Source organism: Nomascus leucogenys, chromosome 18, assembly GCF_006542625.1.
Source record: "Nomascus leucogenys isolate Asia chromosome 18, Asia_NLE_v1, whole genome shotgun sequence".
Lineage (NCBI taxonomy): Eukaryota > Metazoa > Chordata > Mammalia > Primates > Hylobatidae > Nomascus > Nomascus leucogenys.
The window spans coordinates 169,258-188,570 of NC_044398.1; the positions used below are offsets into that span (position 1 = coordinate 169,258).

At 58.2% G+C, this 19,313-nt stretch overlaps 2 protein-coding genes across 4 annotated transcripts in view; both read right to left on the reverse strand.

Moving 5' to 3' along the window:
• Positions 1–1,063: 1,063 nt before the first annotated feature.
• MISP (mitotic spindle positioning) lies at positions 1,064–13,541 on the reverse strand. Its single transcript, XM_030798018.1, has 5 exons — positions 13,482–13,541; positions 5,853–7,685; positions 4,860–4,990; positions 3,396–3,434; positions 1,064–1,881 (listed from the first exon to the last, which is right to left on the reverse strand). The coding sequence occupies exons 2-5, from the start codon at positions 7,627–7,629 to the stop codon at positions 1,792–1,794; spliced, it is 2,037 nt and encodes a 678-aa protein (XP_030653878.1). The 5' UTR covers positions 7,630–7,685; positions 13,482–13,541; the 3' UTR covers positions 1,064–1,791.
• Positions 13,542–16,315: 2,774 nt separating this feature from the next.
• Positions 16,316–19,313, reverse strand: part of PALM (paralemmin) — a 39,048-nt gene continuing 36,050 nt past the window's right edge. For 2 of the 3 annotated variants that reach the window (XM_030798021.1, XM_030798020.1), the window contains one exon: positions 16,338–18,356. In XM_030798021.1, coding sequence (XP_030653881.1) covers positions 17,827–18,356 — 530 coding nt within the window. In that variant the 3' untranslated portion in view covers positions 16,338–17,826. Of the gene's footprint in view, positions 18,357–19,313 lie in introns of all 3 variants that reach the window. The other variant, XM_030798019.1, reaches the window with a different exon arrangement.

Sequence of the window (19,313 nt, forward strand, 5' to 3'; positions counted from 1 at the left end):
AATAAGTCACCCACTATGGCCACTGAGGCGCCTTCTATGGGCACATAACCTGCCTCCTCCATCAGACTGGGGTCTCCCTGAGGGCAGATGCCTCCTCCGTCAGACTGCGTCTCCCTGAAGACAGGGGCTCTCCCTCCTCCCTCAGTCTCTGCTCTGCCCAGACGCAGCCCCTCTGCCTCCTTCCCCGGCCTCCCCAGGGTCCCCACAGCCCCCACTGCCCAGCTATTTCGGTTCCACATCTGCCTGCCTGGGCCCGGCGTGGGCCGCCTTTAAGATGGATTCTTAAAATAGTCACTGCGCGGTTTTCCCTGCGGCAGCGCAGTGGACAGTGAGCAGCCAAGGAGGAGACACTGGCCTGGGTGTAATTAACACCCGCTGCTCCCAGCAGGGTTAGGGGAGCCTTGGGGCCGAGGCCTGCTTTGGGGGGTGTCTGAGGACACGCCCCTGCCATCAGGCACTGAATCCGACAGTCAATGGTCCCCACGTGCTGAGAGCTTTACGTAAATTAGCTCCTCCTACTACCCGGGAGCCTGGTCCTATCCTTATCCCTGTGTGTCAGAGGGAAACTGAGGCATGGGGCAGTGAGAGGACCCCCCTCACCCAAGGCCACACAGCAGGCAGCAGAGCCAGGACCTGGGTCCAGCGCCCACGCCTCTGACCAGTAGGACCTGGCTTCCCTGGATGTGAGCCTGGTATACATGCGGAGCCGAATTAATGACCCTCTAGCCTCCTCCGAGACCAGAGCATCGAGGGATTCAGCAAATGCTTAATAAGCACCCTGGGTACTGCGAGGGACGTGGTGAGACGTGGCTGGAGGAGCTGCGCTGGTGAGGCTGGGCCCCAGGCCTGGTGTTGCTAAAGGTGCCTCTCCATGATCAATTGTCAGTCACTCAACAAGCATCAGCTAAGCACCTACTGCATGCAGACGCTGGGAACCCCCTATGGGAACCTGACAGCCCCACAGGCTCACGGCCTAGCGGGGTGGAACCTAATGTCGCCAAGAAAATGAAACAGACAGGGGAGGCCCAGGGGGCTTTGTCCGCACCAGGCGGGGGCCGAGGCAGGCAGCTCACTCCGGGTTTATTTCATGGCAGTTTGGGGGTGTGGGACAAAGACCCCCCTCCAGCTCCTAAACTGGGCCCTCTTTCTCCCAGGTGAAGGGGACCATCCTCATGGGATCCTATCGATGTGAGAGCTTTGTGCCCACCAGGTGTGGCTGGGTGCACCAAGGTGAAGGGTTTGAGGGCTGCACAGGGACCCCCAGCACTGGGAGTTTGGCCTCCTCCCTCAGACTGGATGGTTTCCCAGGGTTCGAAAGGGGCAGGTCTCCCCTCTCAGCTTGGGACTTCTCAGAGGGAGGAGCTGAGTGTCTCCTCCCTCAGACCCGCAGCTCCTCAAGGTTCTACAATCTGTGCCTCCCTCTTTGACCGGTCCCTCTGCCCTCAGACTAGCGGAAACAAATTATACCCGAAAGTGGAGGAGCGGGTCTCCTTCTTTCTTAGACCCAGAGCATTTGGCAAAGTCTCAGAAGCAGAAAGAATCAGCAGGTGTCCCATTTCATCCCCAAAAGCTTTAGACCCCAAAGGCAGAAACATTTCTAAAGGAAGATAGAAACGGAAACGAAAAACCCAACAGTCCCAAATGCGCCCACGGCGGGATTGTTGGCAGGTGAGCTGTGGTTCTTGGATCCTGGATCTAGGACCCATTTCCTAGGATGGGGACTTGGCGATGGTCTTGGCAGTTCCCACGAGGGTCAGGGCAGGGCAGGGGGTGGGCGCCCCATCCCGAGGCTCAGTCATCCTCCTCACTGGCGTAGATGTGGGATTCCCAGCGCTCTGCCATGGCATTCTTGTGACGGGTCACCCGTATGGCTTCCAGGACCTGCAAAAAGGAGGCATGAATTCCCCCGATCCAGGTCCTAGCCACACCCCCGAGATGTCTCCTCCAACTGCCAATTCATTAGAGAGGCCTAGAACAGGGGTAAAGTAGGATCCCCTCCTCTGTTTCCAACCCTCTACTCCTAGTAATATGACCAAAGAATATGCTAATTCATGCTGAGCTCCAGGGCAGGAAAAATGTCTGTATTTGGCTTTTTTTTGTTTTGTTTTGTTTTGAGATGGAGTCTCGCTCTGTCGCCCAGGCTGGAGTGCAGTGGCGCGATCTCGGCTGATTGCAAGCTCCGCCTCCCGGGTTCACACCATTCTCTTGCCTCAGCCTCCCAAGTAGCTGGGACTAGACGCCTGCCACTGTGCCTGGCTAATTGTTTGTATTTTTAGTAGAGACAGGGTTTCACCGTGGTCTCAATCTCCTGACCTCATGATCCGCTTGCCTCGGCCTCCCAAAGTGCTGAGATTACAGGCGTGAGCCACTGCACCCGGCCAATGTATTTGGCATTTTGGATTCAGCTCAAAGAGGGGTCAGGCATAGTGGCTCATGTCTATAATCCCAGAAATTTGGTGTGCTGAGGTGGGAGGATCCCTTGAATGCAGGAATTCGAGACCAGCCTGGGCAACCTAGTGAGACTCTGTCTGTACAAAAAAAAATAAATAAATAAAAATAAACTATCTGGGTGTAGTGGCCCATTCCTATGTTCCTACTTGGGAGGCTGAGGTGGGAGGATTGCTTGAGCCCAGGAGGTCAAGGCTGCAGTGAGCTGGGACCACATCATAGCACTCCAGCCTGGGTGACAGAGTGAAAGCCTGTCTCAAAAAAATAAAAATAAAAAATAGTAAAGAAAAAGCAAAAGGAGGGCCACACATGTGTGCCATAAACTGACTGAGGGGTCTTGGCTTGAATAGTCTCAGATGCATCCCTCCCTCAAAGAAAGTGCCTTTGGCTCGGCGTGGTGGCTCACACCTGTAATCCCAGCACTTTGGGAGGTGGAGGCGGGAGGATCACCTGAGGTCAGGAGTTCGAGACCATCCTGGCCAACATGGTGAAACCCCGTCTCTGCTAAAAATACAAAAATTAGCGGGGCCTGGTGGTGGGTGCCTGTAATCCCAGCAACTTGGGAGGATGAGGCAGGAGAATCGCTTGAACCTGAGAGGCGGAAGTTGCAGTGAGCCGAGGTCACACCACTGCACTCCAGCCTGGATGACAGAGCAAGACTCCATCCCCCGCCGAAAAAAAAAATTGCCTTTGTTTGGGGTCTAACCTCACAAACCTTCACCACGTGGTGGAGAGGTGGCATGTGGACCGTCTTCTCCTAATCCATGCCCATGGCAGACATCACAAGCAGATCACAGCAAAATCCACCCTGAGCAGACACGACCAATTGAGGAGACGCCCAATACGATCCCCACACCTGGAGGAAGGGGCTTCCATTGGCCCCTGTGTGCAGGGGCACAGGTGTGGGGGGGAAAGACTTGAGTCTTCGTGCCCAGGAGCATACTCACCTCCGAGTTGATACCATCTGAGGGGTTGATGCCAGCGTACTGCAGGAAAGGAATACAAGTCAGCCAGCCTTTCTGCCCTGCCCGGTACAGAGTCTGCCCAGAGCTCCCACGCAGCCCTCTCTGCCACCATTTGGGGAAGAGTGGAAGGCATCCCCTGCCCTGAGTGGTCTCAACACGTGTCCCACGATCACCCAGACTCACAGCCATCCTCCTTGCTGTTCCTCATGCTGTTCCCCTCAGTGCAGCCTCTGTCCAACATTCATGATTTATTTTATTATTTATTTATTTATTTATTTATTTATATTGGGTCTGAGTCTTGCTCTGTCACCCAGGCTGGACTGAGGTGGTGTGATCTCGGCTCACTGCAACCTCCACCTCCCAGGTGGAGCCCCCCTAGTAGCCTCCCTTTAGCCAGGAGTGGTGGCAGGCACCTGTAGTCCCAGCTACACGGGAGGCTGAGGCAGGAGAATTGCTTGAACCCAGGAGGCAGAGGTTGCAGTGAGCCAAGATCACGCCACTGCACTCCAGCCTGGGTGACAGAGGGAGACTCCATCTCAAAAAAAAAAAAAAAAAAAAAGACATAATAGTCCTCATGGCATTAAATATTCCTCATGTCATTAAAAGTGATGAAGAATATTTCATATTGACAAAAGGAGCTTTCATCCAAGAGGATAAACATAGATGAACAATTACGTGTCTAACAACAAGGCATCAAAATTCATAAAGCAAAACCCGTAAGGCAAAGCTCTGTGGCTTGTAGGTCCTGGAGTCAAGCCTGAGTTCATGAGCTGCCTAACCCCGGACATGTGAGACCACCAGGGTGCTAAAGGTGTGGTTCATTGGAAGCCCCGAGCCAGCGTATGACCAACACATCCCTCCCTCTCTCCCTGTCCCTCCCTCCCTTCCTCGCTGTGTTCCTTCCTTCCCTCCCTCCCTCCTGCCTTCTCTCTCTCTCTCTCTCCGTGGCCAGGCGCAGTGGCTCACGCCTGTAATCCCAGCTACTCGGGAGGCTGAGGCAGGAGAATCACTTCAACCCGGGAGGCAGAGGTTGCAGTGAGCCGAGATCGTGCACTCCAGCCTGTGCAACAGAGCAAGACTCCGTCTCAAAAAATAAAAAGAAAAGAAAAGAAACTAATGCTGGTGACGACGACAAATTGCCACTGTCCTCCTCCTCCAAGCAGAGTTGGTGCTTTGGTCTTTGATCCTGGAGATGACCTCCTGATGGGGACAAAGACGCCAGCTTATATGTCCTCTCCGAGCAGAAGCCCAGAGACACGAGGACACCCAGTTTATCATCTTTTACCTGACATCTGCAGGAGACTGAGGCACGGCCAGGGGTGGGGGCAGTGAGGGGAACAGTGCTTGAACCCAGGTCAGGCTTGAGTCCTGCTCGAACCTCCTGTGGCCTTAATAGGGGCTGTCTGACCTCAGCCTGGCCTCTGCAGAGACGGGTTCCAGACTCACCCACTGCTCCTTCTTTCCCTGCCCGGGAGGAGCGCTGTCCACTGGCTCTTCCGCTGTCCACGCCAGGCTTGAGTGCAGGTGGATGGGGCTGAAGAAAGGAGACTCAGACACTGAGTAACTGCCCGTGATGCCTGTAGGGGGGCAGGGAGGGCAGAACATTAGAACATTTGTCAGACCTCTGCTCGGGAGACAGGGTCTCTAGCCAGCAGCTAAGGAGACGGGTGTATGGACAGACAGAGCAGATGACTATCTGGGAAACTGACAGATTGACCAAAGTAGCCAGTCAGGAGAAACTGGACATACAGATGGGCCAACACGCAAGGTGAAGAACATTAAAAGTGACACAAGGAATATTTCACACTGACAAAAAGGTGCAATTGTCCAAGAGCATAAATATATAGGAACAGGCCGGGCATGGTGGCTCATGCTTATAATCCCAGCGCTTTGGGAGGCCAAGGCAGGGTGGATCGCCTGAGGTCAGGAGTTTGAGACCAGCCTGGCCAACATGATGAAAGCTGTCTCTACTAAAAATACAAAAATTAGCTGGGAGTGCGGGCAGGTGCCTGTAATCCCAGCTACTCAGGAGGCTGAGGTAGGAGAATCACTTGAACCCGGGAGGCGGAGCCTGCAGTGAGCCGAGATTGCACCATTACACTCCAGCCTGGGCGACAGAGCGAGACTCCGTCTCAAAAAAAAAAACCAAAAACCGAAAAACAAAAACACACAAAACATATATGAACATTTACGTGCCTAACAACAAGGCATCCAAATCCATAAAGCAAAAGCCCTAAGGTAAAGTTGACACTTCTCTCCAAAATCTACATTTTTGATAGACAGACAGACAAACCAGCAGACTGAGGGGATGAACAGTCAGGAGGGGATGTCTCCCCACCCCCAGCCCTTCCACAGCCTCGAACTCCACCTCTCCACCCTCCCCTGCTCCAACCTCGGAGACCTTGAGCCAAGCAGCCCCTCCCTGCAGCCCCTTCTCACCGGATGCCTGGGAAGAGCTCCTGGAGTCCTGGTCACAGTTCTCATCTGGCGTTGGGGAGAAGACCTCTGGGAAGAGAGCATTCCTCCGCTCCTCTGCCACCTCTCGCTCCCGGCGCAGGACGCTCTCCACCTCCCTCTCCAGCAGATCAGACGACTGGGACTTCTGCAGCCTCAGCGCCGGGGCCCCAGCCACCTCCCAGCCCCAGACATGGGAGACTTGGGCCTGCTGGGGCTCGTCTGGAGCCCTGAACCGCAGAGGATGCAGGCGGAAGTACTCCCCCCGCACGACACCCCCGTTGGCTTGCAGGGATCCCCGAGGGGGCTTCGACGGCTCTTGCTTTGCACTCAGGGGTTTTCCAGAGGATTCTGAGAGATGCCTCGGGGACATCGTGGCCTTTGGTGAAGTCGCAGCCTTGGCCTCCACTGTGGAGGGACTGCTGGGCTTGCCGAATGCTCCGAAGGCTGAGAATTCTAGCTGGGGCGTCCCGGGGTTCAGGTACGGCTGGTACGCATCAGGTGGAATGCGGTTCACCTTCCTCACTTCTGGAGCTGGTTCGGCCGCCCAGGCATCTGGGGTCGGTTGGAGGACGGAGTCCGAGCTGAGGAGTCTCCGGAGTCCAGGCTGGGGATCCTCCGAGACCCAGTCGGGTGTCGCCCGGCCCACGTGCAGGCCTTCCCGCCGGTGGTCTTCCTCGCGCTGTGTCTCCTGTACCATGTCCCGCTGCACGTAGAGGGACGGGCGCCCTCTCTCCCGCCGTGGGGCTGTGATCAGGCTCACCTTGGTCAGCAGTGGCCTGGTGGGGATTTCCACCAGCTCCTGGTGGCTGGTTCCCCGCCGAATTCCCCTCTGCTCTCGCAGGTCTGCCTCACGCTCCTGAGCCAGACGGATCTCCCGCTCGATGGGCGTCTCCTTGCGGGTCCCCGGGGACTCCACTGGGGCCAGGGAGCCAGGGTCATCCGCAACTTGACCACTGGCCCAGGCGGGCACAGCACGCACCTTGTTCTCTTCCCTGACCACCCCCTTCACCTGGGGCTTGATGGGAACTACGTGCCCGTTGGCCAGGTGGGGCTTGTTGAAAGCCTTGGGGGCCTGGCTGACCCCTGGGGATGCGCCTGCGGGGGCCCCCCTGGCCGGGGAGCTACGAGGGACCTCCTTGTTCGCCTGCTCCAGACTCAGGAACTGCTGTCTCGCTGCCAGGAAGTCAATCTGCTCCCTGTCAACCACGTTCTCCTCCAGGGGCGTGGACCGAGGTGGGCCGGGGGTCCTGGGGTCTCCGTGGTCAGGAGTGCCCTGGAGTGTGGCCACCGTGCCGCTCTTCCTGACTGCCTGGCCCTGGATGACGGCCCAGCGCTCCCGCTCCAGGTTACACAGCCTCCTGGGGACGGTGTCCCCAGCATCCAGGCGGTAAATCTTCATCTCCTCGTCCTCCCTGTCCTCTGGGTGGAGTGCCCATGTTGGACGTCGCTGGTGGGCATCCCTGGCGCCCAGGCGGTAAACCTTCAAACCCTCGTCCTCCCCGGTCTCCGAGTGGAGCCCCCGTGGGGACGGCTGGCCCGGGTAGGCTTGCACGCTGTAGGACACCCCCTGCCTCAGCACGCCCTGCTGGGCCTTGTGGTCAGTGGGCCATATCTGCGGCTCATCCTGGCCCCAGCCGCTGGCCTCCGGGCCCGTGCACACCAGATGGTATGTGTAGCTGGTGTCTCCATCCAGCACCAGGCCGGTGCCACGGTGTGCCTCTGGGATGCCCAGGATGGGGTATCTGGTCATGCGGTCCATCTCTTCGGGGTCTTGGCCTCAACCTTCCTCCCGTGGGGTGGAGACCTCTGGGCTCACTGAGGGAGGAGAAGGAAATGAGGGCCATCAAGTCAGAGCACCTACGGAGAGGAACAGCTTCCAGTCCCCCAAAGGGCAAAGTGTCCATCGAATGGCCTTTGTGATGGGTTTAGGGGTGAGTAAGTGACACAGTCCAGCCAATCAGAGCAGCCCATTCTCTAACCTCCGTGATTGGTTTAGGGGGTGACACAGTCCAGCCAATCACAGCAGCCCATTCTCTAACCTCCGTGATTGGTTTAAGGGGTGACACACTCCAGCCAATCAGAGCAGCCCATTCTCTAACCTCCGTGATTGGTTTAGGGGTGACACAGTCCAGCCAGTCAGAGCATCCCATTCTCTAACCTCTGTGATTGGTTTAGGGGTGCTTAAGCGACACAGTCCAGCCACTCAGAGCAGTCCATTGTCTAATCTCTGTGATTGGCTAAGGGATGGGTGAGTAACTCAGCCTGGCCAATCAGAGCATCCCACCCTCTGGCCTCTGTGATTGGTTCAAAGATGGGTAAGCGACCTCGTCCAGCCAGTGACAGCATTTCACCCTCTGGCCTCTGTAATTGGTTCAGAGATGAGCATGTGACCCAGTCTAGCCAATGACATGAGACCCTGGGACTTTACAATTAACGTAGAAGATGAGACCCTCTTCCTGCTGGTCTTGTTAGGCAGATGGGATGAGATAATGAATTGCTGGGGGCGTAAGTGCCCCCAGTGGGTACAGCTTGCTTCACAGCAACCCCAACACCAGCAAAGCATCCTGAAAACGTTGAAGCTCCCTGATTCCAACTGCATCTGAATCTCCGAATGCCCTGTTACTACAGCAACAACTCACATTATATGTATCTAACATTTGCAGCCCATTAAAATCAGGGTGCCCTGCCCAGCTCATCTCCCAGACACACACACCTGCCCTGTGGAGTCCACCTCAGCCTTGATTTTTTTTTTTTTTTTTTTTTTTGAGCTGGAGTCTCGCTCTGTCGCCCAGCCTGGAGTGCAGTGGCACGATCTTGGCTCACTGCAACCTCCATCTCCTGGGTTCAAGTGATTCTCCTGCCTCATCCTCCTGAGTAACTGGGACTAAATGCGTGCGCCGCCACACCCGGCTAATTTTTGCATTTTTAGTAGAGACGGGGTTTCACCATGTTGGCCAGGCTGGTCTCGAACTCCTGATCTTGTGATCTGCCTGCCTCGGCCTCCCAAAGTGTTGGGATTACAGGTGTCCAGCCTTTTTAAATTTTTATTTATGATTTTATTTTGAGACGGAGTTTTGCTCTTGTTGCCCAGGCTGGAGTGCAATGGCGTGATCTCAGCTCACCACAACCTCTGCCTCCCGGGTTCAAGCGAGTCTCCTACCTCAGCCTCCCGAGTAGCTGGGATTACAGGCGTCTGCCATCATGCTTGGCTAATTTTTTTTTTTTGGATTTTTAGTAGAGATGGGGTTTGGTCATGTTGGCCAGGCTAGTCTTGAACACCCGACCTCAGGTGATCCACCCTCCTCGGCCTCCCAAAGTGCTGGGATTACAGGCGTGAGCCACCGCGCCTGGCCTTAGCCTTGATCTTTGAAGCCTTCCTGGGCCACGCCATATTTCTCTGCATGTCCTGTGCACCGACGCTTTCCACCCTGAGCTCACTCTGAGACTCCTGGTGTGGAGTTTTTCCATCTGACAATTACAGATGGCCCCTTGCTGAGGGATGTCACATGGAGAAACTGAGGCCCAGAGAGAAGGACTGACAGCAACTCCAGTTTCCCGGCTCCCACATCCTGGTTCTCCACCCTGCCCTGCCCAGCTGGACACCTTGTCCCATCTGAGACAACATCCCCGCCTGGGCCTTGTCGCCATAAAGCCAGGATGGGCAAAGGAACACCGTGGACCTTGTCCCTCTGGGCCCAGATGGGGCCGTGGAGCCTGCGGGTGACACCCTGACCCGGTGCCTTCAGGCTCTCAGCCCTCTCCCAAGGGTCCAGGTTGCGGCTGGGCTCAGTTCCAGGAGCCTTCCCGAAGGTCACACACCTGCTCGCACGCTTCTGTGGCTCCTGGCATCTGCAGGGCACGGTTCTCACACCCTGCTCCTGGCCTTAGCACAAAACCCCAATTTCTGTGGGCATCTCCACCCCAAACCAGGCCCTCCTCCTCCACGCCAAACCTCTCCCTCCTCCTCCACCTGCAGCTCTCTCTGTCTCGAGGCCGCCTGTTTCTGCTTATCCACAGCTTCCTCTGCTGAAGCCCACGGACACCTCCTCCAGGAAGTAACCCAGATTGCCCCTCCCCCAGAGCCATCATCTGAACACCTCCTTCATGTCAGGCCTTGTACCCAGCACCCGTCTTAAGCATCGTCTTTTTGTTTTGAGATGGAGTCTCGCTGCGATGCCCAGGCTGGAGTGCAGTAGCATGATCTCAGCTCACTGCAACCTCCACCTCCCAGGTTCAAGCAATTCTCCTGCCTCAGCCTCCTGGGTAGCTGGGATTACAGGCGCCCACCACCACGCCCAGCTAATTTTTTCTTTTTTTTGAGACAGAGTCTTGCTCTGTCACCCAGGCTGGAGTGCAGTGGCGCGATCTCGGATCACTGCAAGCTCCACCTCCCAGGTTCACACCATTCTCCTGCCTCAGCCTCCCGAGTAGCTGGGACTACAGGCGCCTGCCACCACGCCCGGCTAATTTTTTGTATTTTTAGTAGAGACGGGGTTTCACTGTATTAGCCAGGATGGTCTCCATCTCCTGATATCGTGATCCTCCCACCTTGGCCTCTCAAAGTGCTGGGATTACAGGTGTGAGCCACCGCGCCCGGCCAGGACACCCGGCCAATTTTTGTATTTTTAGTAGAGATTTGTTTCACCATATTGGCCAGGCTGGTCTTGAACTCCTGACTTCAGGTGATCCACCTGCCTTGGCCTCCCAAAGTGCAGGGATTACAGGCGTGAGCCGCCGTGTCCAGCAGGCATCATCTTTTATAGTTGAGGAAAGGAAGCTTCACCTGAAGACGCAGGGACCTCAAAAGCTTGAGCTTCTCCTGACTCCTAAAGAAAGCACTGTTGGCTGGGCACAGGGGCTCAGGCTTGTAATCCCAGCTACTCGGGAGGCTGAGGTGGCAGAATCACTTGAACCTGTGAGGTGGAGGTTGCAGTGAGCTGAGATTGTGCCATTGCACTCCAGCCTGGTGACAGAGAAAGCCCCTGGTCTCAAAAGAAAAACAAACAAACCCCCAAAAAGCAGGACTGCCGCTCCCAGGCCCACCAAGGCTATCATTTAGATCTGCTGCCTTTACACCAACCAGCAGCATTTTTTTTTTTTTTTTAAAACAGACCGGGTCGGCCGGGCACAGTGGCTCACGCCTGTAATCCCAGCACCTTGGCGGATCACGAGGTCAGGAGATCGAGACCATCCTGGCTAACACGGTGAAACCCCGTCTCTACTAAAAATACAAAAAAAAAAAAAAATCAGCCGGGCGTGGTGGCGGGCGCCTCCAGTCCCAGGAGGCTGAGGCAGGAGAATGCTGTGAACCCAAGAGGTGGAGCTTGCAGGGAGCCGAGATTGCGCCACTGCACTCCAGCCTGGTGACAGAGCGAGACTCCGCCTCAAAAAGAAAAAAAAAAAAAGAAAAAAAAAGAAAAACTCAGCCCCTCTCTGAACTGGAAAGTGGCATCAAACAGCATAAAGTGGAGAGATTGTGGGGAGCCGTGTTGAAACTACACGCAATGTGTCATGCAATCTTCCGTGCGTATCAAATGTCAGAAACTAAAATAGGGGACACATTGACAGCCAGGCGGCATTGGTGAATAAATCCCACACGAACAGCGGAGCTTCCTCCCAAAGTGTGACGCACAGATGCCTCCCCTGACCTGAGGCCTCCTCCTCCGTGGACGCCGCCTGCCCAGCTCACGGAAGGCCTTGCCTTCTCCCACCCAAAACCGTCAGCCCAGGCCTCGCTCTCTCCTGCTGTGGCCACAGGTCAGCATCCTTCCTGCAGCCCAGAGTCTGGTATACAGCAGGCACCTAATAAATACTGGCTGAGCAAACACCACTCATCCCAGCTGCTCAGACGTGGGGGTTGGGCTTATTGCGGAATGCAGACTGGCCCCACAGTGCCTTCTGGCCCTGAAGGGCTGGGCAGATGCACGCCCTGCACCCTGGAGCTCCCCGGGGAGGGCGGGTGTAGGAATGTTTGCTGAGTGAGTGGACAGACGTTTACACAGCGGGATTTATAACCCACATCAGATGTCAACTCCGGGAGAAAGGGAGCCGTCCGCCCAGCCTCCAGCAGGTGCCGGGTCTCCCGGTGGGGTGGGGTGGGGTGGGGTGGGGTGGGAATGAAGGCACGGCATCCTCCTCTACGCATTTCTCCCCAGTGATTCACCAAAGCCAGCGGGTGGAGCCCAGGGTCCAGCTCTTGGGTTCAAGGCCACTAGGCCCCCTCCCCTGCTGCCTGTGCCTCAGTGCCCACCCCCCACCCCCTGCTTTTTTTTTGAGATGGAGTCTTGCTCTGTCACCCAGGCTGGAGTGCAGTAGCACAATCTCCGTTCACTGCAACCTCTGCCTCCCGGGTTCACGCCATTCTCCTGCCTCAGTCTCCCGAGTAGCTGGGACTAGAGGCGCCCGCCACCACGCCCGGCTAATTTTTGTATTTTTAGTAGAGATGGGGTTTCACTGTGTTGGCCAAAAAAACCCCTGGATCCACGGCGGCACTCACGACTGGCATTCTTGGGCAGCGGTGCTGCCCCTCGGGGGAAGAGCCCCCGGACGGAAGGTGGCCCCTGCAGGGCCCCGTGGTGGCTAAGGACCTCGGCGTCCTGAGACTTCCTGCAACACCTTGGAACCGTTTTCAACTCCGGTTTTCGAGAGAGGGAGCTGAGACCCAGAGAGGAGAACCTGCTCATCTGAGGTCACACAGCAATGACAGAGCAAGTGTCTGAAGGCAGTTTTCAGACTTTGCTCCAAATCACCTCCTCCTACAGGAAGCCCCCTGGGTTACTCCTCCCAGCCCCACCCTGTACCCTGTTGATACCAGAATGAAACTGGGTTTATGGACCCTGGTGCCGCACCTCCTTCCTCATCAGCCAGTTGGCTCCATCTGAGGGGCAAAGGTTCCCTTGTGGGGCCAAGACTCAGACAAGGAGGCCGTGCAGCAGGGAGGGCCCGGTTCCTTTTTCCCATCCGTCGGGGTTGCAGTTACCCTTGAGTCATCTTAGCTCCTTGGGCTCCTGGGCGGAGCTCCACCGGCAGAGGTTGGGCTGAGTCCCTGCTGGCTGCCCGGGATCCCAGGCTACTACCTCGCCCCCACCCGAGGACCCAGGCCAAGTCCCCAGCCCGGCCTGAGGCTGCTTCCACCTGCACTCAGCCACCCTCCTCCGTGTCCCCAAACCAGCCCCCAGCCCCACGGGGCTGTTTACTGCCCAGAGCCTCCCAGTCAGGGGCCTGGTGGTAGGTAGAAGCCTCTGGAATTCCCAGGACCATGGAGGGGCCCCTCTGGCCTCTGACCATGGGGATGCCAACCCGGCCCCTCCCTTGGAGGGTTCTGGGATTTGGGGTTCAAAAGTCCCGGCAGAGTTCAGGGACAAGGGCCTCTGCTTTCCCAATGGGTGCCCTTGAGGCCCCAGAGCACCTAGCGGGGGCAGAGGGAACGGCGCCCCAGGGAGGCTCCGAGAGTGATGGTGTGGGGCAGGGGGCCTCCCTGGATCCCAAGTGCCCCCAGGCAAGCAGACCCCGCCCACAGACACACGACACCCCCACGCCAAATGTGGATCCAACCACCCCACGCAGAATCCCCGCCCGGCCCGGCCCGGCCCGGGGCGCCCCCAGCCTCACCCGCCGGCTCCTGGCTCCACAGCCTGCAGCCTCAGCTCTGGCTCCTCGATGGGCACAGAGGCCTCCCAGCTCTGCCCTGCCCGCCAGGTTGCCAGGGGACAGAGGCCCCACCCAGGGGAGGCAGGTGTGCCCCCTCCCCCCAGCCCCACCTGGGATCAGGAAACAAAGTCCAGAGGAGGAGGAGGGAGAAAGAGGATACCAGACCGGGCAAGGGCGGGCACTGTGCCCGCTGCGGGCTGCTCCTCCTCCCCCAGGGCCTCCAGGCGGCCCCGAGGAGCCAGAACTCAGCCGAAACCTCCCTCGGCTGCCTGGCCCTCCCGCCGCCTCTCAGCACCACTCAGACAGGGTCAGCAGGTGCCCAGGGCCACATAGCAGCTCAGCGTCCACAGTGGCCTGTGTCTCCTGGGGGGTCGGAGGGGCTGGGTCCCAATCCCGTCCGTGCCTTCTGGCCCAGCCCACCCCTTGGGGCAACTCCCCTAGACAGCCCCCTTCTTGCATAAACCAGGTTTGGCAGACTCTGGGGGGTTCGGTGTGGCCTGAGTTCTGATCCCACCTGACCTCTCTTCGCCCTGTTTTCTCCTCCGGGACGTGGGGGAACATCACACCCAGGCTCCCTCAGGGCTGCAGGGAGGAATTCCCCAGGCCCCATCCACATAAAAAAACCATATGAGGGGGCCGGGTGCGGTGGCTCACGCTTGTCATCCCCAGCACTTTGGGAGGCTGAGGTGGGCGGATCACTTGAGGCCAGGAGTTCGAGATCAGCCTGGCCAACATGGCGAAACCTCGTCTCTACTAAAAATACAAAACTTAGCGGGGCGTGATGGCACACTACTATAATCCCAGCTACTTGGGAGGCTGAGGCAGAAGAATCGCTTGAACCCAAGAGGTGGAGGTTGCAGTGAGCCGAGATCACGCCACTGCACTCCAGCCTGGGCGACAAGAGCAAAACTTCAACTCAAAAAAAAAAAAAGAACCGCAGAGGCCATCAAAAGACCCAGGCCCCCCTGAGAGATGGGGACGCAGAGGCCCTCAGGCGCCCATGGTCCTCCTGGATTCTTGGTCAAGGCGCAGAGGCCTTGCTGGGACTGTGGGGAGCCCAGCATCTGTGGGGAAGTCGGGCCACTGGGCCTAGCGCCGTCTATGAGGGTAGGGAACACAGCTGAGGGGGTGGGGACTTCAGTTCCCCAGGCTGGGGCTCTGTCTTGACCTACCCGTTGGCTGCTTGTGGAGCCCCTCTGAACCTCAGTCTCTTCTTCGAGTAAAAAGTTCCCCAGCTCTGAATCCAGCAGGGCTGCTCAGGATGGGGTGCTTTTTTTGTGCTGTTTTTTTTGAGACGGAGTCTCGCTCTTGTCGCCCAGGCTGGAGGGCAGTGGCACGATCTCGGCTCACGGCAACCTCCCCTGTTCAAGCAATTCTCCTGCCTCAGCTTCCTGAGTAGCTGGGATTACTGGCATGAGCCACCACGCCTAGCTAATTTTGTATTTTTAGTAGAGACAGGGTTTTGCCATGTTAGCCAGGCTGGTCTTGAACTCCTGACCTCAGGTGATCCCCCACCCCCCACCTCAGCCTCCCAAAGTGCTGGGATTACAGGCGTGAGCCACGGCGCCCGGCCAGGATAGGGGTGTTTAAGGACAGATCTGGATAAAGGGCCCCCAAAGGACAGCGTGGCACCTAACGCTGCTGGGTGTGTGAAAGCTCAGGGCGCGAGGTCTCACGGCGCCTCCCACCACCCCCTTCACATCCTTTTCTCCCTGGCTTGTAGATAAGGAAACTGAGGTACAGAAAGCTTAAAATCGCGCCCCAGGAATGGCCCGGGGTTAGGCTGGAATTGGAACCTGAGTTCCCTCATCCATACTCTCCACCACACTCACCACCTCATCGGGGAAAACTGAGGCCCCAACAGGGGGAGGCTGGATCGCCCATGAGCTGGGGGCACCGTGGAGACATTCCATACCCAGGCTGAGCCTGGCCTCCCACTCAGGGCTCCGAAGGCCTATTTTATTTTATTTGAGACAGAGTCTCGCTCTGTCGCCCAGGCTGGAGCGCAGTGGCGCGATCTCAGCTCACTGCAGCCTCTGCCTCCTGGGTTCAAGCGATTCTCCTGCCTCAGCCTCCCGAGTAGCTGGGATTACAGGCATGAGCCACCACGCCCAGCTAATTTTTTGTATTTTTAGTAGAGACGGGGTTTCAGTATGTTGGCCAGGATGGTCTCGATCTCTTGACCTTGTGATCCGCCCACCTCGGCCCCCCACAGTACTAGGATTGCAGGCGTGAGCCACCGCGCCCGGCCACGAAGACTTATTTTACAGATGGGGAAATTGAGGCCCAGAGGAGGCAGCGACTTCTCCAAGACCACAGTGTGAGACAGAGTGGAACTGGTGGGGGGGACACCTTCCCGTGAGCGTGACGCTGGTCTCTACAGACACCTCCCCTCCAGGCCTCCTGTGTACTTCCCAGGGGCCGGCTTCTCTGCAGAGCTTGTGGGTGTCCAGGGGACCCTCTGTCATCACCCAGGGGCTGTAAGCCCAGCAAAGGGAGGAACAAAGGACAGGAGGGGGCGGCTGCAGAACCCAAGGGCCCCCCAGGAAGCCAGGCCTGCCCCCCACAGTAGCCCCTTACCGCCAGGCCTTACCTGCACAGTGGGGATTCCAGCACCTCCCACCACCCCACGGCGCCCAGGGTGAGCCCAGCAGGTGTGAGCGGGTGCAGGCGGGTGAAGCCAGCTCACCGGAACCCTGCTCAGCCTCCCTTTAATGGCTCAAAGGCCGGCAGGCCCCACCCCCTGGCCTGGCCACGCCTTCCTCGCCAGGTTGAAAGGCAAGAACTCCAGGAACTGGGGCTGTTCACGCTGTTTATTTGCTTCTCTGGGAAAATCAAGAACATCGGGGGCCTCGTCACACACCAAAAGCAGAGGGGGCAGCAAGGGCACTTCAGCGAAGGCTCGCGGCTCGAGGGACTCGGGCAGACTCGAGGGAGGAGGAGGGGGTTCCACGGCTGACGCCCAGGTCACCCCCGAGAGGGCCTCTCCTCCCAGCCACCCAGGGGCAGAGCGGAGGCAGGGACCCAGGCTCCCATCCGAGGTGGCCCCTGTACCTGCCCTGCTGAGGCTGCAGGTGGTGACTGGACCAGGGGGTGGCCTGAGCACTGGGCACCAGGCTGGAGGTCCCTAGGGCAGGGACCAAGTTGGGGCCTGGTTGTCCAGAGCCAACGCGTGAGAAGGTGTCTGTGAGAATGTGCACGAATGTGCCTCTGGGGACGAGTGTAGCTGCCCCCAGGAGGCAAGCCCCTTGCCACTTCCAGTGAGGGGGGGCTGGGGGCAGGCTCACATTGGTCTGGGTGGCAAATGAGGGTCTCCTGCTCCAACCCAAGAGGCTTCCGTCCCAGGCTGTGTCCCTCCCTCCACTGCCCGGACATGCTGCAAGCCCAGTAGAGCTGGCAGGTGGGGCCTGATCTCTGGGGTATGGTTGGGAAGACCCAGGACCCTGGTCCAAGCAGGTTGGAGAAGAGGCCGGGGCGGCCCCTGGGGTCCCCAAATTAGCACCAGGAGGAAGGAGGGCCCAGTGGGGGCGGGAGCTCGGGACAAGGAGTGGTTCACTTGGTCCCCGCCCCGTGCAGGGGGCAGGTCAATGACCCCTGGTTCACCCCATCTAGAAGACAGCCCAGGGGTTACCGGCCCCTCCCGGGTGGGGGCATGTCCCTGGGGTTCCCCCTCCCCCAGACTCCACTGTCCACTGGTTGGGCCCATACAGGGCATGGGGGGACAGCAGAGGGGCCCGTCCTCCACCCAAGACCTTGAGCCCCCAAAGAGGCACGGCCTCACCCCAACTGCCTGAGATTGGGGGGCCAGCGCCTTGGCCAGGGAACCCCATGGAGCCCCATTTCCAGGGCCTGAGTAGGCCCCGGTACCCGCCCCCGGTTCCCGGGGCCCTCTCTGGTGGGGTGTCCCCTCAGAGAAAGGCACAGGCGGGAGGCCCAGAGGGTGGCAGGCTGGCCTGGGCCACGTGGAGGCCACAGGCCCCACCCGCCAGGACCCCGGTGGGCGCGAGCCGCGTCTGTGAAGCTGCCGTGACATGGGGGGTCCTCGTCTCGGGAAAAGCGGGCCTGTCCTGTCTCTCTCCTACCAGGCACAAGTGCACGGCTCTGGTTTGGGGGGAGTGTTGGGGCGTGGTGACGGGTGGGGGCCCCTGTCCCTCTTTCCAGCGAAAGAAAACTCGGAAGGAACATGTAACAACACGCCAAGTCCTGGAGCCGTGAGGCTGTGGGTGGAGGGTGGGCAGGCGCCGGGAGGGGCCGGGCTGGTGGGTGTCTGTGGTGTGGGGTGGGGGCCGGGGTCTCGGGGGCCGGCTCACATGATCGAGCAGCATTTACAACGCTGCTTCTTCATGTCGAGGTCCTGGGGGTCGCTGGTGGTGGCCTCGGGCCCCGCCTGATTCTCTTCCCTGGAGGCAGCCTCCGTGGGAGGCTGGGCGGCACTGCCGTTGGGTGGTGCAGGTTCCTTGGGCTCAGCCGCGTCTTCGATGACCACCAGCTCGGCCGTGATGGTGTCTTGAAGGCCCAGCACCTTCTTGGTCTCGGCCTCATCCTCCACGTTCTGGTAACCCATGAAGATCATCGTGACCGGCGGCTCCTGTCCGGGCTGGATCCCCGGCGGGCCGGACGTGGCCTCGCCTGGCTGTGCCTGCACACCGGTGATCTCCCGCCGGGAGGGCGTGGTCCGAGCTGCCTCCTCCACGGCCCCCCGGGTCTCTGCCGCCCCGGCCGTGGACCCTGCCTCGCTCAGCGTGACCTCGTCCGCTTTGTGGATGAGTTCGTCCACCTCAGAGGAGCTGAGGGGGTGGATCCCGTTCTCGGCGGTGCCGTCCACAGCATGGACCACTGTACAAGGAGAGACAGAGAGAATGGCGCAGCTCCAGGCAGGAGGGACAGAGAGAGTAACATGGCTCGAGGCAGGAGGGAGACCGGGGCAAGGCTCGTATCCTCCTCCAGGCTAAAGAGGAAATCGTGAACTAGATTACACTGTCAGAACTGACAGACAATTAAAGCCCCTGTGGGCATCTGTGGATGCAGCCAAACAGGTACAAGGAGGACAAAAATGGTTTTTTTTGAGACGGAGTCTCGCTGTGTCACCCAGGCTGGAGTGCAGTGGCACCATCTCAGCTCACTGCAAGCTCCACCTCCCTGTTTCAAGCGATTCTCCTGCCTCAGCCTCCCTAGTAGCTGGGATTACAGGTGTCTGCCACCACGCCTGGCTAATTTTATATTTTTAGTAGAGAGGAGGTTTCTCCATGTTGGCCAGGCCGGTCTCGAACTCCCGACCTCAGGTGATCCGCCCATCTCGGCCTCCCAAAGTGCTGGGATTACAGGTGTAAGCCACCGTGCCCAGCCAACAATGAGGAAAACTTATAAGCACAAAAGCATTTATTAGGAACCAAGAAAGAGTGGAAAGGAATGAATTGGGATTTTTTTTTTTTTTTTTTTTTTTTTTTTTTGTGAGATGGAGTTGCCCAGGCTGGAGTGCAGTGGTGCCACCTCGGCTCACTGCAACCTCTGCCTCCCCCGTTCAAGCAATTCTCCTGCCTCAGCCTCCTGAGTAGCTGGGATTACAGGCATGCGCCAACATGCTTGGCTAATTTTTTGTATTTTTAATAGAGACGGGGTTTCACTATATTGGCCAGGCTGGTCTCAAACTCCTGACCTCAAGTGATCTGCCCACCTCAGCCTCCCAAAATGCTGGGATGACAGGCGTGAGCCACCGCACCTGGCCTGTAATTCCATATTCTTTAGCCAACTAGCTCCCACACGATCACCCTGAAAAGTAGGGATTCTTTTCCG

Bases quoted from the DNA above. Each gene is read 5' to 3' on its own strand.
- MISP (XM_030798018.1), bottom strand. From the start codon at position 7,629: ATGGACCGCATGACCAGATACCCCATCCTGGGCATCCCAGAGGCACAC. The intron at 4,991-5,852 runs GTGAGAAGGGGC...GCCCCCCTACAG, and splicing joins GAGCTCTTCCCAGGCATCCG to GCATCACGGGCAGTTACTCA. The intron at 3,435-4,859 runs GTGAGTCTGGAA...CCTTTCCTGCAG, and splicing joins AGGGAAAGAAGGAGCAGTGG to TACGCTGGCATCAACCCCTC.